This window comes from Wolffia australiana, chromosome 5 (genome assembly GCF_029677425.1).
Source record: "Wolffia australiana isolate 7733 chromosome 5, ASM2967742v1".
Lineage (NCBI taxonomy): Eukaryota > Viridiplantae > Streptophyta > Magnoliopsida > Alismatales > Araceae > Wolffia > Wolffia australiana.
The window spans coordinates 4,683,004-4,700,071 of NC_135839.1; the positions used below are offsets into that span (position 1 = coordinate 4,683,004).

Consider the following 17,068-nt stretch of genomic DNA (forward strand, 5'->3'; position numbering starts at 1 on the left):
TATCTCGTATAATTTATTAAATAAGTTCTAATTTTCTGATTGGATCCATGGATTTGCCAATATAGTCTTCACTGCATCCAAGGTATTTCAGATAATGCATCCAGGAAACTTAAGATACCAACAAAACATGAGAAATCCAAATGGTACATATTCATTATGATCAACTGCTTGAAATCGCTCATTATTGATCTTCTATTTTAAAATATCATCAACTTTGTAAAATCATCAACTTTGTAAAATCTAAGCATGCAATGATTCTTCTTTTTGTAAACAATAAATTTTATGCCAATGCCCTAAGGTATGTTCCATTTAAGGTATGATTCATTTGGGATGCAACTGAAATGGAGATGCTTAATCCTAATGACATTGGACCATGCACATGTATAATGTTTATATAATAAAGGGTATACATAGCATGTTAACAAATTCCTATTTTGTGAGAATGAAAGGCCCAAGTATAAGCTTGAAGTATGTACTCATTGTAAAATATTAATTAATACATAGCTATAATATACCTGAGGTATTACTTCATGTTTCCCAAAAAAATACTTGACCTCACGCAAAATGAATTTCTCTCCATACATGGAAATCATAAATGGTTCAGTTATTATTTCATCAATCTCTACTCCAGAATATATAAAAATAGTTGTTGCTTCAAAAATTAACTTTGATCAATTACCAAACTACATACTCTATGAGAAACATAAAAATGACTTATGTAAAAAATATGTGCTGAGAAAGTCCGTCATGTTTCAAAATTAAACGACATCCACAAAAGAAAATGCTACTGTAATAACAAAGATATGGGCACAGAACTTCCAAAGAAGTTGAAAAAATGTTTTACATGAAAATAGAGGCACAGAAACACAAATATTTAATTGATCAAAATTACAGAAATAATCATCTGCAGAATAATAAAGTACAATTCTTACTTACTTCTGGGACTGATCTTCTGCTGCTCTAAAATTACATTCAGAATCTTCCCAGGAACGTATATGGTCTTCTTCACATTTTGGTTGAGTATGAACTTGGCAAGCTTGTCATCCGTAGAGGCCAACATTAGGGCATCCCACTCGGAGCATCCTTCTTCAACTACGATAGTTCCCCTCGTTTTCCCATTTATCTGGACTGGCAACACCATGCTGGTATCCTTTAAGTACTCGTCCTTGGCCTGATCCCACCACATCCATGATGATCCAGTCATGCAGGCAGAAAGGAGTATATGAAAAACATGATTAGAAAAGAAATCATGGTCATTGAGGTGACGATTACCGCTTGTTAATGATGCTCATGATGAGGAGACATCAAAATAGTAGACCATAAGAATGCCTCGTGTATGATGCCCATGCTGGTGTTTATGATTGCGATACTGATTTTGGCAGCATGATCATTGATGTGATCACAAGAATAATCAAGACCATATTGCCAAAATTGACATCAAAATAACAAACGTGGCCCAAACAAGTATCAAATTTGACGTGTTATAACAATGGTTCAGGTCATTGTCTCAATGATAAAGACAAGTACCATTATAATCATTACTGAATCTTCTTCACCATCATTAATGTACGGTAATTATTGCCATGACTGTTATAATCGATGTAAATTTAATTTCAATGTTACTCCTAACTGTGCATGCATACTTCTTAATCGCATTCATAAGTTTGATTCGGTGAAAATGGTAAGCGACCAAAACTATCTCAATTCAAATGTTATGATGATGAATATTCAATGTCTAAATTGGAGAAAATGGTTAGCGACCTCCCCATCAGGGGAGATTGTGGAAAGGTGGAGAGAGTGAAAGACAAAGACAAGGATAGAAGAAACCAAACAACAACAGCCCTGGATAGGTTCCCTTTTATGTGAGAGAAAGAAATACCTTTGGAAAACTCTCGTACGCCAAGGATGACACGTGCCCAAGTCTGGCCCAAAGTTCCTCAGATATGTGGGGGGCATAAGGTGAAAGCAGCAATACAAACTCTTTCATGATAGACTTCGGCTGTTTTTTCCACTGAAAGTGATCCAAACAAGAAGCATAATCGACCGGAAAAATTGAGTTACATATGTCTGATTAAGGTAATCATATTCTCAGTAAAGAAAACCGAGATGAATATCTTATTCAGTCATGCATGGGAGATCAATCATAAAAGAGAAAAGAACAATAATTTTAAATAGATAAAGACCTTGTAAGCAGCGTTAGTGAACTCCATCATTGCAGAAATTCCAGTATTAAATCTAGTGCCTTCAATTTCTTCAGTCACCTGTGATTAAAAAAGTAGTAGCAGAGATGTGCCTCAGTTCTTCATTGAATAAATTGGTAATGACTTTTTAAAACAAACTGGAAATATTAAACAAAATATTCAAAAATACGTTCTCACAATTAAAGAGACCAGAACGGCATTTGTTGTTGCTGCATCATCAAGATATTAAGCTACATGACAAAAGATATGGCAATTTATGTAAATAAAAACCTTTTGGATGCACTTGTGGAGAGCACGCAGCTGTTCTAATGTTGGTTCATCATCAGTGGCAATTGTTCCTTCACTGTATCCGCCATTTGGAAGTGGTGGGCCAACGATCAGTCTCCAAACCCTTCCAAGAAACCGATGAACTCCCTCAATCCCACCAGTGCTCCATGTTTTCGAGTCTCTAAGAAATAAATCATACCACATTAAATTGTCATCAATTCCAACTCAACATAAATGAGCACTAATACATCTGCACCCATAAAATTTTACTATGCTTACCGTAGCGGCCCCATAAACATTTCGTACAACCGCAGAGAATCTGCCCCATACTCGTTGACCACGTCATCAGGGTTGACCACATTTCCCCTGCTTTTGCTCATCTTATGAGCTCGAGCAGTTAAACGAATGCTAGGGTTTTCCCTCAGCACAAAGGAATCCCCGTCTTTTACAACCTATTTATATAATAAATCAAGTTATATTGTTTGTTCAAAACAATATTTTCCAAACATTCTGGAAATTACTAAACTGACATTTTCAGGTGGTATTTTTTCCTGACTGTACTCTTTCCCCTTGCCAATGGCATCCGCTGAGACTAAGGTTCCATCTTCATTCTTAAATGCAGTATATTCGACCTGCAAGCAAGACCATTATTATTTTGCGCAACGCAAACCTGTTGGAGATAACAAAACAATATACTTGCCTCTCCAAGAATGAGACCTTGGTTAATGAGGCATTGGAAAGGTTCTTTAGTTGAGACAACACCTATGTCGTAGAGGACCTAGAAAAAATAGAACACAAGATAAAACATTGGATGATCCCATTAAAGGGACATCCCGCAAACCGGCAAGAATGAAACACAGAGAAAAACCCAGGACTTATAAAAGAAAAGAGAAGATAATAAACCAAAGATAAGTCCTAATTATTGATTTTGAATAAAACGAGGAGAATATCTTTTTGTCTTCGCTATGCTTTATACAGAGACCCCAAAAATAATATCTAGCATTTGGCTCTGTGCATCATTATTTTTTTAAAGTGCATTTATTCCGCATGACATTCAACTACTATATTCAGTGCCTCTGTATTTTTTGCTATGCATGGTTCCGTGGAGCATTTAATTTCATCAGGAAACCACTGAAAATGAGTCTGCTAAAGAAGATCACAGGTTCAGTCCAGAAGACAAAACTGACAATACTGTCGGTAGTCATGGTTATTTTGCCTGATTGATCTTCTGATATGTTCTATTTGAAGAAAATAAAAGAAGGTATAAGAAGATAGCCGGTCAATGGCCAATTGACCGCACGATCTGACCAAGGGGGGACAAAAGCCCTATATATAAGAGAAGAGTAGAAGGGGAAAGCCATCTGGCCTTTCTTGTAGTCAGGTGGCTGACGGTTACGTCCTCCGGTAGGGCTGGAGCAGCAGGATTCACCTCCTGATCCAGTGGAGGGGAGCCCCGTCATGAAGGGGGGAGCCACCTCAACATTCTATCTTTCAGATCTTCTCATCTCATTCTTCCTTTATTCAAGTTCAGACCTAAATTTGATAGCTTCTTGAATTCCGAGTTGAGAAATAGTTCATTGATACTACCAAGGTGTATCATCTTCCAATATGCTACTTTCAAACGCTCGAAAATAACAAAGAAAAATAACACAGAAAACTGAAACTTCAATACTAGATAAACCATTTGGGGAATCAAAGAGTCAAAGGCAACCTCAATTACTCAAAGGCAACCACAGAAAACAGAATCTAATTAAGACTGAATGACCATGGGCCTTTCACTTATCTTTTTATGCGACTCGGATGCATGATTTTACTGCCAGTGCGGCTCCAAGGGCCGACTTCTTAGTGGTTCTGATGCTGAACTATTTCCCAGGATAATAAGTCGGCCATTAAATGGAAACTTAAAACTTTTTTCAGGAAAAGAAATGGCATAGGCAACGCCAACAGGTACAATTGTTGTTCTTCTATTAGCATGTATGTTGTTGCCTTTACTAAGATGTTAAAATTATTCTCAAATTTAGTCTGAATATGATGCGATCATGTATCCAGATCATATACTTCAATAGGAAAATCCAAGATATTCCAATCAAGAGTAGTAGTACATCAAATCAAACCCAAACAGAGAGAGAATATGCAATACCTCTTCCACGCAAGTTGCCACCTCTTTTAAACTGGTTCGCATGTGTGACCACTCGCACATGTGTTCTGGTCGGCTAATTCATCCATGTAAAGAACGTATCAATACTTCCCCCATAAAGTTGATGCTTGTCCTCAAGCTTTAAGCGAGGAGAACTGCATATTTGACTCTATTCTTCACTGACTCTATTCACACTGTGGATAGTTGAGTACAATAGGTTCTGCACTGACTCTATTCTGCATATTTGAAAAAATGACAAGGATGAGTGGGTATTGGACTGAAAGAATCTTGCTCGAGTTCCTTGAGATGAAGAACCAGTTGATTTGCCTTCAAACCTCATGTAGTGTTGGGGCCAAAGTTTTCCTCCGGTAATATAACCAACCTTCCAACTTCAAACTATCTCTCAAGATCCTCTTAGAGAAGACAAGATTTGAGAATTCATGACAAAGTGTCTGAAAAGTATTTTCCCATTCCCCATTGGAGATTATTTAGAGATAGGAAAGGATTGTGATCTCATCCATAAATCACCTTTGGTATTGTCCCCTCTTACTCTAATCAGGAATAAATATGTTGAAGATGATCTTGTGATATTGTGATTTTGCTATGGCAATTTCATGAAAAGAAACTTAGTGAAGGATTGAAAGATCCTGCTAGCTTCAAAAGTTTAGGTTATAACGGTAGCAGATTTTATTGAGGTCGAGAGCATCAAAGAGCCTGAGGTTAATGGAGATCTTCCAGCATAATAAGGTTAAATGGATGTACACACGTTGACAAAATCCCTAGAATTATTTCTATTCTCTCTGGTCATACAAAATGGGTGGTAAAAAATGACCAGTTGGGACTCGTTCACTAAATCATTATAAGCATCTGGATGTAAGCTTTGTAAAGGCAGAGAACGAGCTTCCTCTAGCCGAATTAAGATGTACCCTTGAAACTGCAACCTGTTCTGAGTCGCTGAATCAAGTGTAGACAGTATGTTGGATACATCAATTTCTGGTTCACCACCATGCTGCCTTTTTAATATCTGCATTGGGAATAAATGGAATATCCTTGAACATCACAACTTCATTATTTTGCCCTTGTATGCTTTTTCCAAGGTATTTTCAATGGAAGATATTCCTCATTCATGGTCCCTGTAGAATCTTTCATCATAAGTCTCCTCCATAAAGCGAAAAGAGAAATCGAGTACCAGTATAAAATATTCTCAACTTCACCATCATATAGCGTCTTTGCATTTTGGAAGCTGTTTAGGCCAAAGTCAACATGGATTACCATCCTGTAACTTAAAATACCAGCAGCCAGACACATGATATTCTCTATGGTAAATGTTGCAGATTGTGATGTACTGCCATCTTGCAATTTTCAACAAAAAATAAATTCAGCGACAAGCCACAACTGAGTAAACAAAATGTTTACATACTGCCCTCCTGATGGACGTCCATCCATAATTTCACCCACTCCAAGGTTCCAAGGTTGTTTGCATTCAAATGAAGAATAACTTGGATGGATATATTCCATGGATGTTACGAAGGTTGTGTCATCAGTGCATCTTAATGACCTAGGAAATTTGGATAGAGTTGTGTGAAAAACTTAGTAAGAACAATAGAGATGATACCTCAAATTGTTGTTCTTGGTCTTCTTTTTGAGGAATATCCAAATGTAACACTGGAGAGGAATCTAGCTTGCAAGTCAGTATACTTTTCTGTTAGGGAGCATTGATAAGTTCTTTCCAAGAACTTATAAAAGTAGAAGGAGCAATCGCTCTAGTCATGCCATGTCAGCCCAACTACATTAAAGGGGATAACCACCCTATAAATAAAGAAGGACGCCAGCATAAGGGAGCATCGAGATTCAAGAAAGTCAAAGGCCCGTCAGCGCGCGGGAGGGGCTGGAGAGCAGGAGAGGCCTGCGTCCAGATTTCGGATCGAGAGATCCTGGTTTGCTATCTTCTCATTTCTTCAATTGTATCAGACAATTCCCACCTCTGGTGGAACGCTATCCCATTCTGTGGCTTTCTTGATTCTACATTTCCATATTTGGCTATCTTGGAACGAATAGCATTTTGTCCAAATTGATTTTTGTTCACGGATCTTATCAGAATGGTTCCAGCTTGGGCATATTTTGCCGAAATATCTATTCTTGTAATATGTTGACTGCTTCAATCCTCTCTGTTGAGTGCAGGGCCTGATACAACGCGCTTCGGCGAGGTTATCGTGGGTCCAACTGACAATTTTCATTTTTGTTTGCATCTGTCATCGTTGAGTAAATTCCCAGTATGATGTGAAGGTGTGCCCCAAACACTCCCAGATTCACATCAGCTTCAATAGAAAAATCCACGACTTCCTGGATACTATAGGGAGGATATTCACAAACCTTTCATTAAATTGCTGCATGAATTCTAGCCAAGAATCAAATCTGATGTGCTCATATGTGTATGTAGACCAATCTGACGCTGAACCTTTTAGGAATCGGACAAAATTTTCTCGGAATCGGACAATATTTGCCATCAGAAAATTCTTTTGACACAATTCAACCAAATTTCTGCGTTTTCCTCACGGAAATGCGGTAAATTGAATTTTCAAAAATTTGATCTCTGATCTAGCTGATGATCTTGATACGATAAAATCTGTGTATCCTTCTGAGTTGTTTGAGTAGTAGGTACTGAAGTAGTTGGAATACTACCTTCAAGTAGTAGATTCAAATCCTTCAATTGTTGAAGAATGTCGGCTGAAAGTTTTGCTGTGCCTGGATGATCGAAAGCCTCAGCCTTTCCACGATTTTCTGTTTCTTCCATAGTCTCTATGGCAGGACCTTCTGCTCTGACACCAGTTGATATGATCATGTATCCAAATCATATACCTCAATAGGGAAATCCAAGATATTCCATTCAAGAGTAGTAGTTCATCAAATCGAAACCAAACAGGGAGAGAAAAATAGAATATCGACTGCCCTCGATGGAAGAGTTCCCTCCAGCAGCAGATGGTCCCTCCGCTGCTCTGGCCTACGGCGTTCCGCTGCCCTTCCGATTCTGGTAGTCTTCCAAGAAAATACCCAATCCCTCTCCTGCGCAGGTTGCCTCCTCTTTTAAACTAGTTCACACGTTCGAGCACTCGCACATGTGTTCTGGTTGGCTAATTTGTTCTTGTAAAAAACGTATCAGAATACTAATCGCTTACACTTTAAAGAATTCAAGGATGCAATTATCCAACTAACTTTCATGGAAATTATTCCAAGATTACCTTATGCCAAAACCTCGCATAAAGCAAGTGAAGAACAGAGTGCTCAGCGCCACCAACATAAACATCCACGGGGCCCCAATACCTGCAAATTAGGAAACACATTTGGCCCAACTGAGATAAAAACTAAAGGGAATGAAGTTCCTCAACTGGGTGAAAATACTATCCTTACTTTTCTCTTTCCTTATCTACCAATGCGCTTGCATTTTTGGGGTCCATGAATCTTAAATAATACCTGGTAGGATAAGTGATAACAAGTCATCCAACAATACTCAGAACTTTCGACTAGTAGAAGAAACAAGACATCTAGAATATGCATTCTTGTTCCAGACACATTTTTTTGAATTTCTCCTGATATTACTAAAAAATACATATACAGGTTAGTATTCGGTTTTGTTTCTGGCATAAGGGTAAAAATATGGTCTTTGGAAAATATCTAAAGAACCTAACTCATCGGGTAAGAGGTTAACAAATCTATTTGGAGGTCTTACAAGAGAGCACTTCTGCAAAACATTCTCATAATAGAAGACATTTTTTCCGGAAAAGATAAATAATTTGCAACAAAGCATGTGAAGAGTACAGCACACAAAATATATAAATACATCTTTCAAGTTTCCTCAGATAATAATAAAAAATAGATGTAAGTAGCGACTGCATGATCTTCTGACTGACATAACAGTAAAAAGTAGCCTTAGGACAACAATTGAAGGGGTAAACTCATTAAGTTAAAAGTTTTTATCCATGAAGCCAAATCGTTTTTGTTTTAAGGATTTCATTTTTTATCATATTTAAAAAAATCAGAAAAGTCTGTGAAGAGATTTTATTATAATGTAAAGTCCATTAAAAGAACCATTTAAACTTCAGGATTCATTCAATATTTTCTTATGTTCGTTTTATGTTTTGATGTACACCAAATATTGAGGTCACACAATAAGCAGATATTTTACCTCCCAACATCTAGATTCAAAATTATGATATGCTTCATCTAGGTATTTTTGGTCGACCCCAGATATTCACGAACGAAAAAAACCAAAAAAGCAAGCAGCCGCAAATAACAAATTACCAACAAGATCCCGCCCATTGTGGCATGGTGCTTGTTTCACGCTTTGCCGGTTTCCCAAAGACGGGGTCAACAGTTTCAACCTGGAAAGTATCTAATAATTAAAGTATGGAGGAAAACCAAATAACAGAAAAATGATACTGCAAAAGCATCACATAATTATCATGATTACATCAACATATTTTTCCCTACAAATTCCAACTAGTTTGAATTTTCATTTAATTGGCATTAACCATAGATTTGTCCACCAGTTCTGATGAAACCATCATTATTTTACAGTCAGATTCATCTGTATCTGAATTGGCTTTCCACCCGCTCCAAAAATCATGCCTCAATTCTGATTAAAATCAGTTATGTGATTCCAAGTCGCTCATAAAGTATATCCTGGAGGACCCAGAAAGAGAACAACTTTGATTTATGCATACCCAGGATATTGCTTTTGCCAACGGTGGTTCCCCAGTTCCAGTGGGGGTAAACTCATCCAACTCTGGAAGGGTAAGGGGCAGGTCTTCCTCACAAAGTGGTACCATCTCGCCTGTCTCATTAAGGAAAACCACAGGAAATGGTTCACCCCAGTAGCGTTGCCGGGCGAACAGCCAGTCTCGTAATTTGTAGTTTACCTAGTAAAATGAAATAGCAGGGTAAAGATGAAAATTATCTCGGAAAAAAAAGTTGCTAAAATTCCATTAAGATGACCTTTCCCTTGCCAGCACCAGTTTTCTCAAGCCAGTTTATCACTTCTTTTGCAGCATCTTTGCTTGACATCCCATCAATATTTAGCCCATATGACAGATTTGATGAATTCACAATGAATCCGTCTTCGGCATATGGCTTGCTAAAATCATCACAATCTTGACCTGGAGGTCTCACAACTTGAATGATAGGAAGTTTGTACATCTTTGCAAAGTCGTAATCTCGAGAATCATGCGCAGGTACAGCCATTATAGCTCCAGTACCATAACTGAAAAAAATGGTAAAAAATATTAAAGCCCATTATCCCATTTATCCTTTTCAGACAAATTGAACCAGAAAACACATGGCGGTCAAGATAAACCCACAACCTAAGAAAAGCGAATTGCATTCCTTTGATTATCTATGACACCGTTCTTGAATATGAGTAATCAGGGCATGGATAATACCCGAGTAAATGAAGAAAGCTTTTGATCTAAGGTTTCTTTAAAGGAAAATAGTTGTAAAAGCAAGATGCTAGTCGTAAAGACTAATCTCATCGCCATATATTTTCTGACGTTCAATATCCTGCACCAAACAGTATCTTGTAGAGACTCAAACGTGTGGGCATGAGAAAGATCATTTTATTCACATTAAAAAAATGGATGGATTAATCTCTTTTAAATTTTGTTACAAAGTTTGCCCTTGAAATGGCAACATCTTCAGTACCAGGATAACACAAGAGTTAGATCTTGCACTGATGTTAGACATAAAGTTCATGGGTCTACATTGGTATAAAATAATCACATTCTAATTTAAAATTGGCCAGTTCACTAGGCAATACAGAAGCAAAAAGGCTATAATGCACATATTTCATTTTCTGCATATAAAGAAAATAAGATATCCTGAAATTCAGAGTTGTCTATCTTAAATGTAAAATGCATTGAAATAAATATCAACCTTCCTAAGACATAATCAGCCACCCAGATGGGAATAGTTTCTCCACTCGCTGGATTTATTGCATATGAACCACTGAACACCCCAGTTTTCTCCTTCTGAAGCTCTGTTCTCTCAAGATCACTTTTCCGCGCAGCAACCTCACAGTATTCATCAACCTGCATTTACAAGTACGCATACTACTAATCCCAAGAAATCGGGGAAATTTTCTATAACAAAAAATAATCAGACCCACACTTTTGCGTTGCTCCTCAGAGATCAACAACGGTAGCAGCGGGTGTTCTGGTGCAACAACAAGATACCTGAAAAGAAATTATTCGGAAAAGTAAAATAAAGACGGCAAAACTTCCATCTCACAGAGGAAATCAATCTTAAAATGAGACGGTACATGAGACATACGTTGCACCAAATATGGTGTCAGGTCTGGTGGTGAAAACACAGACCTTCAGATCTTGCTCTTGCTCTTGTTCACTAAGAATAGAAAACTCTAACTCAGCTCCTTCCGAGCGGCCAATCCAATTTCGTTGCATTTCTTTTATACTTTCCGGCCAATCAAGATCATCCAAGTCATCAAGAAGACGATCTGCATATGCAGTTATTCTGAGCATCCACTGCCGCATGGGCTGTTCGCAAATGTACAAAAAAATACAGCAAATGAAATATATTGGACTGAAGACAATTTCGAAACAAAATATAAGCCAAATCATAAAATAATACACACCTTTCTGATAACAGGATAGCCTCCCCGCTCGCTTACCCCATCCACAACCTCCTCATTTGCCAAAACAGTGCCAAGCGCAGGGCACCAATTCACAGGAACCTCGGCCTGAAATGCGAATCGAAATAATCAGATAAGAACAATGCAAAAATATTAAATATGTTATGACATTGCGTGTAACTAGAAGTCAAAAATGGCATTGCATTGCTTCTGATTGCTATATTTGATCGTATCTGCTTTCTTTTGTATGCACAATGCCCACAGGTAATTGAGACGCTGAAGATCAGCAGCACAAAGGTCGAGATTAAAGAGCTACAACGTACCTGATATGCTAGTCCTTTCTTCAAAATCTGAAGGAAAATCCACTGCGTCCACTTATAGTAATCAGGTTCTGTGGTTGAGATTTCACGATCCCAATCATATGAGAAACCTAATGATTTCAGCTGCACGGAATTTCAAGATTCTAAGAAGACTACCAATAATGTTGTCCATTAATCATTATTCACGTTTAAAATTCGGACAAAATATTCTAAAGAAATTTTGATGAGATTCCAGCCTCCAAAAGTAGTATAGATTCATCAATAAAATTAAACTGAAGGAAATATCAAATACAAACATTTGGAGGAATTCCAAGAAACGCTTGTTACAAGTTATTTTATTCTGCTTTGGCTGACCAAACAGTCTTTGGAGAGATCATGGTCCCCGTTGAAACATCTCAAAATGACTAATGAGAAAATAATAAATAATAAATTTTAATTAACAGGTTCAGATGAAAGCATCATATAGAAATATTCCAACGCCTAGAACCATTTTAAGTCAACTCTACAGAAAACCATCCAACTGTTTTTTTCAAATAGACACAGTGACACCTAGTCGATAATGGAAAAAAAACACGCCGGCAAATTATGGAGGACGCAAAAAGAGCCTCAATAAGAATAAGCCACATTTTCAAACTAGTATAGCAACTCTACATGTTTCAATCTTAGTTTTTTTTCTCCAAAGATATCCTGCGAGTTTTCCAACCCCAACCACACATGTCACATCTGCATTTACTGGGAAAGACACAAGAATGCAAAGAACCTGGGATCTGAACCGCTCAATGTTGCGCATAGTTGTGACTTTCGGGTGGGTACCAGTCTGTTGATAAATGTAACATTTTATCAGCTGGTTCATCATGAGATCTGTTTACATCCATTTAAAAAGATTGTCCCACTTACCTCGATGGCATATTGTTCTGCCGGAAGACCAAAGGCGTCCCACCCCATTGGGTGCAAGACATTGAAACCCCTCATGCGCTTGAATCTAGATAGAATGTCAGTTGCTGTATATCCAAGAGGATGACCAACATGCAACCCAGCCCCACTGAAACAGGAGATTTTTGTAAGACACTATCTCTCAAGAAATAGTGGCCACAGTGAATACCAATCACAAAACAAACTGGGAAATTGATGCAATCCTCAACCCTTGCCAGAGGTATTTTCTTTATTTTCCTTTAAATACCTGTTGCCCACTTCAGTCAAGAACTTGTTGAACTGGGCAGGATATCCTCCTGAACATGCACAGGAGCTGATTCCAGGGCCATTCTCTCTCTTGGCTTCTATTTTTCCTCTCGACCTCTCTCTCTATACTCTTCTGGGAAGTTGAAGAGTTATTAATTAGCTATTCTCTAATCAAGTCCTATTCAAGGTCTGCCTCGAAAATATCACATATAATTATCACTTTGGATAGTATAGCACAAAAAAACGTTTAAAAGCTGGTGGGTGATCCAAATAAACACGGAATACCATGAAATCCAAAGAGCACGTGAAACTAGAGTGAGAAGAGAAGAACTAAGATGATTATAACCGGCCGCAAATACATGGGGTCTACTGCAAGACGGGGGATCAGATCATGGAGCCGGAGAAATTCATTTCTTCCCAAGTAGCTCATTAAAACCACGATCTCTATAGTAAGTCATGATACCCCACCTTTCTAAATTTCAATTAAATCTCCATCACAGACCCTTCTACTAACTTCAATGATTTTTTTTGTAAAAAACTAACTTCAATGATATCAAAAACATCAAATCAAAGGATGCTTTAGAACCATATCTTAGATATTGATAAGACCTACTCGAGAAGAATCAGAGAGAACCAAGAAAATGAGCAACTAATGTTACAAATATGATTAAGTAATTATTTTTTCGTTCCGTTTTCTCTTCCAAAAATGGCATTCTGCCGTATGGTGCATGAGTCATGTCTAAGTATGATAGTGTGATTATATCACTATACTCCATTCAATTGGCTGAGAGTGCACGACCAGATGATACCAGAAACAACAATCATCGGTTATTAGAACTATGACAAAGTATTCAGCTGTTCTGGCTTGAAACTGACAGTTATCGTCAAACGATCCGATCCAGTGAGTTAATTTTTTCAGGGCATCAAATAATGGAATTTTCATTAATTCGAACAATGCCATAACGTAAAGCAGTTTTCCGGGGCATCTTTGAGAGAGAGCACTGGGATGAACTACGAAATAAGATACAATCATCGCTTAGAATCGTTGCTACCGATCCACTCGAGTTAATTTTCGCTGACTGCTTCATATCTCAATTCACCAACCATAAATTGAGAGAAACGAATCAATCTGATATATCCGCAGAATCAAGGAGTACTCGAGGATGCACCAATATGGTATAGCAGTGTGAAATTTCGAAGAGGATGTACTAACCAAGCTCGGAAAAACAGAGAGAAACAAAGAGAGAGTAGCTACCTGGGATAGGGAAACATGTCGAGAATGTAGAATTTCGGTTTCGAGGTGTCGACTTCATCGGGGGTGCGAAATGTGCGATTCTCTTCCCAGAATTTCTGCCACTTGAGCTCGATTTCATCAAATGGATAGATCCTCTTACTCTCCTGTTTTTCCTGAGCCTGGGGTTCCAGCGGCAGGACGCCATTACTGCACCGAATTCTGCCGCTGCGCCGAGAACTCGAGCGAAGCATCCTGAGCCCGGGCATGGCGGAACTTGAGAGCGGCCGAGGACGCCATGCGAGCTCCGGCCGCAGAATCTGTGCGTTCATCTGCATCTGGAACGCCATTCTCTGCGCGAATTGCAGCTAAGAGAGGACGGCGGAGGAGAATGGCGAGCAGAAATCCGCACTGGATATGGAGAAGGGCTTTGGATATAAACGGATAATGATAACGGATAACGGAACTCCAAAGAACGATAACGAAACCTTAACGGAAACAGTTACCAATATTGTTATCAGATATCCAATTTCTTGTTCCTCATCACATTGAATGTCCATTCATCAGATTCAGTGGTTTGAATTTTGGAGCCTCACTTCTAGGCTTGTGGGTACAGTTCCGGATCCTTCGAGACGTGGGCGATGGACGGGACGGGATGGTTTTTTCGTCCGAGGCCTCAGGACGGGACAGTTTTTTCGTCTGAGTGGACGAAAATCGTCCTGTCCGTTCGTCTCGGGATGAATTTCCGTCCCGGTTTTCATCCAACCTCGCGGACAGGATTATTTTTTCTTCATGGGATGAAAAAAATGTCCCGTCCGCGTCCCTTTGCAAGTATAGTTCTGGTTCGTCCTGGACGTGGACGATGGATGGGACGGGACGAAGATCATTTTTTCCACGTCCGGAATCATGCAGACACGACGGGGACGGGACGGTTTTTTCATCTGACACCTCCGGACAGGATGGTTTTTTCGTCCCTACACTAGTATAGTCTCATGACGAAAAAATTGTCCTGTCCGCAAGGTTGGACAAAATCGGGATGAAAACCGTCCCGCGAGTTTGTTTCAGGACGAATTTTTGCCCCGATTCTTGTCCAACCTTGCGGACGGGACAATATTTTCATCTTGAGACAAAAAAACCGTCCCGTCTGCTTCCCTGCACTATACTTGTGGGACTAATGACTGGACGAATTGAATTCATTCATCAGTCATCCATCACAGATGTATGTTGACTGATGACGAAGGTGATAGAATGGATGATGGTGATGACTGTTGATGAAAGTGATGGAACTGATGATGAGGAAATGTGAAAGCATATTTTAAAAAATAAAATAAGGTTACCTTCGTAGATGGAGGATATGGGATGATGATCATTGACGATGCTGATGATGATTTTGGATGACGGGGGCAATGTCCGTACAAGATGTAAATGACGACCGGCGATGATGGGTATTGAGCAACATAAATGATGACTGCCGAGGATGAGGTTAGCACAAGTGTCGACATTGAGGAGGGCGTCCATCGACGACGCATGCGAAGACTACCGGACAATAGTGATGGCTAATGTGGACAATGGGGATGACGACCATTAACAACACAGATGATGACTGTCGTTTGAGGAGCCCAATTAGTGCAGATAAGGATGATGAAGACCATAAAAAACAAGGATGAAACCGTCATGGATGGGGATGACACTATGTTTGAACGGGACAAGGACCATCGTGGATTGGATTAGGATGCTGATCATCATAAATGGGGTCAGTGACCATCAACAACTGGGACAACGACTATTACTGACAAGATGATGACCGTCATCAATGAAAATAGTTATAGTCTCTAGCGACCAACTGCCATTGACTTTTACTTTCTTTCACTATCATTCTCTCTCCCACTCTCTCTCTCACTTTCTATCTCTATCTCCTTCTCTTTCTCTCTCTCACTCTATCTCCTTCGTTTGCTCGCACACACACACTCTCTCTCATGTGCACTCTGTCTCCCTCTTTTACTCGCTCACTCTCTCCCCCCTCTCTCACTCTCTCTCTCTCTATCTCACTTTTCTTTCTCTCTTCGTTGCTCTTTCTCTCTACCTCCTTGCTCTCGCTTGCTCTATCTCCCTCTCTCTTTGTCTTGCTCTCTATCTCTACCTTCCACTTGTTCTCTCTCCCTCTATCGCTCACTCTCTCGCTATCTCATTTTTCTCTCTTTCTCTTTGTCGTTCTATCTACCTCCTTGTTCACGCTCACTCATTCTCCCTCTCTCTATGTCTTGCTCTCTATCTCTACCTTCTGCTTGTTCTCTCTTCGTCTCTTGCTCACTCTCTCTCTCCCTCTTTCGCTCGCTCGCTCTCTCTCTACGTCTTGATGGATATTATGTGACTGTCAAGGCAATCTCACCACCATATTTATTTAAGTTCACTGAATAAAATATTACGTTCATTATGTGTGATGTTTATAATGAAGTCCATGAATGCGTGCAATGACATAGTGAATTATGATGATATCATAATACAGTGATCACTAGTGTTTAAACATGTGTTCTAAATATTCCTATTCATGGATAGTCAAGGCAGACATCGAATTATCGAGATAGAATAGAACTAGTTGATCCTACTTATACGATAAGTATAGATGATCATGTGGCTATTAGTGTGGCAACACTAAGGATAGATACTGGGTGCTCTTTGGAGAAAGAGTTCACTGAATTGATCCGGTTTAAATCCTTGAACGGTATTATATCTAAACGTCAATCAGGTTGATTCATGCCATGGTTGTATAAGTGGTCCATTGACCTAAGACACGAAGGATATCTCGTGAATGGACGACTACATTTTGATTATTGCTTGCGAGCATCTATTCATGGGATTCAAACAAGTCATAGCTCGGATGCCGTAAGAAGCTCATAGAGACGATTGAGTGGTCAAGACGGGATCGTCCACCCTCGGTATAAGAGGAGATTGACTCAAGGAAGACGATGCATAAAATCCCTGGCCAGGGTAGTGAGGATATTGGAGGAGTTCTCCAATGATCCCCATTACGCATACTACTAATCGAATGGCGGATCAGGGTTTGAAGATAAACCATACCCTAAGTTGTTCAAG

At 39.1% G+C, this 17,068-nt stretch overlaps 1 protein-coding gene across 1 annotated transcript; it reads right to left on the minus strand.

Annotated features, from left to right (window-relative positions):
- Positions 1-853: 853 nt before the first annotated feature.
- On the minus strand, positions 854-14,396 carry EMB2369 (tRNA synthetase class I (I, L, M and V) family protein). The gene is made up of 20 exons (XM_078574911.1): positions 14,000-14,396; positions 12,463-12,607; positions 12,326-12,382; positions 11,569-11,688; positions 11,249-11,353; positions 10,927-11,150; positions 10,763-10,829; positions 10,531-10,685; positions 9,598-9,862; positions 9,327-9,521; positions 8,905-8,984; positions 8,014-8,076; positions 7,845-7,926; positions 3,169-3,246; positions 2,999-3,100; positions 2,748-2,920; positions 2,472-2,649; positions 2,184-2,261; positions 1,880-2,011; positions 854-1,171 (listed from the first exon to the last, which is right to left on the minus strand). Exons 1-20 carry the CDS (start codon positions 14,323-14,325, stop codon positions 929-931), a joined length of 2,868 nt encoding a protein of 955 aa, XP_078431037.1. The 5' UTR covers positions 14,326-14,396; the 3' UTR covers positions 854-928.
- Between the last annotated feature and the right edge of the window lie 2,672 nt (positions 14,397-17,068).

What these genes read in the sequence shown, in the direction of transcription:
- EMB2369 (XM_078574911.1), bottom strand. Translation starts at nt 14,325, where the DNA reads ATGGCGTTCCAGATGCAGATGAACGCACAGATTCTGCGGCCGGAGCTC. An exon ending in CTGAGGAGCAACGCAAAAGT is followed by an intron (nt 10,686 to 10,762) that starts GTGGGTCTGATT and finishes TTGTAAATGCAG; the next exon opens with GTTGATGAATACTGTGAGGT. An exon ending in TCACTAACGCTGCTTACAAG is followed by an intron (nt 2,012 to 2,183) that starts GTCTTTATCTAT and finishes GATCACTTTCAG; the next exon opens with TGGAAAAAACAGCCGAAGTC.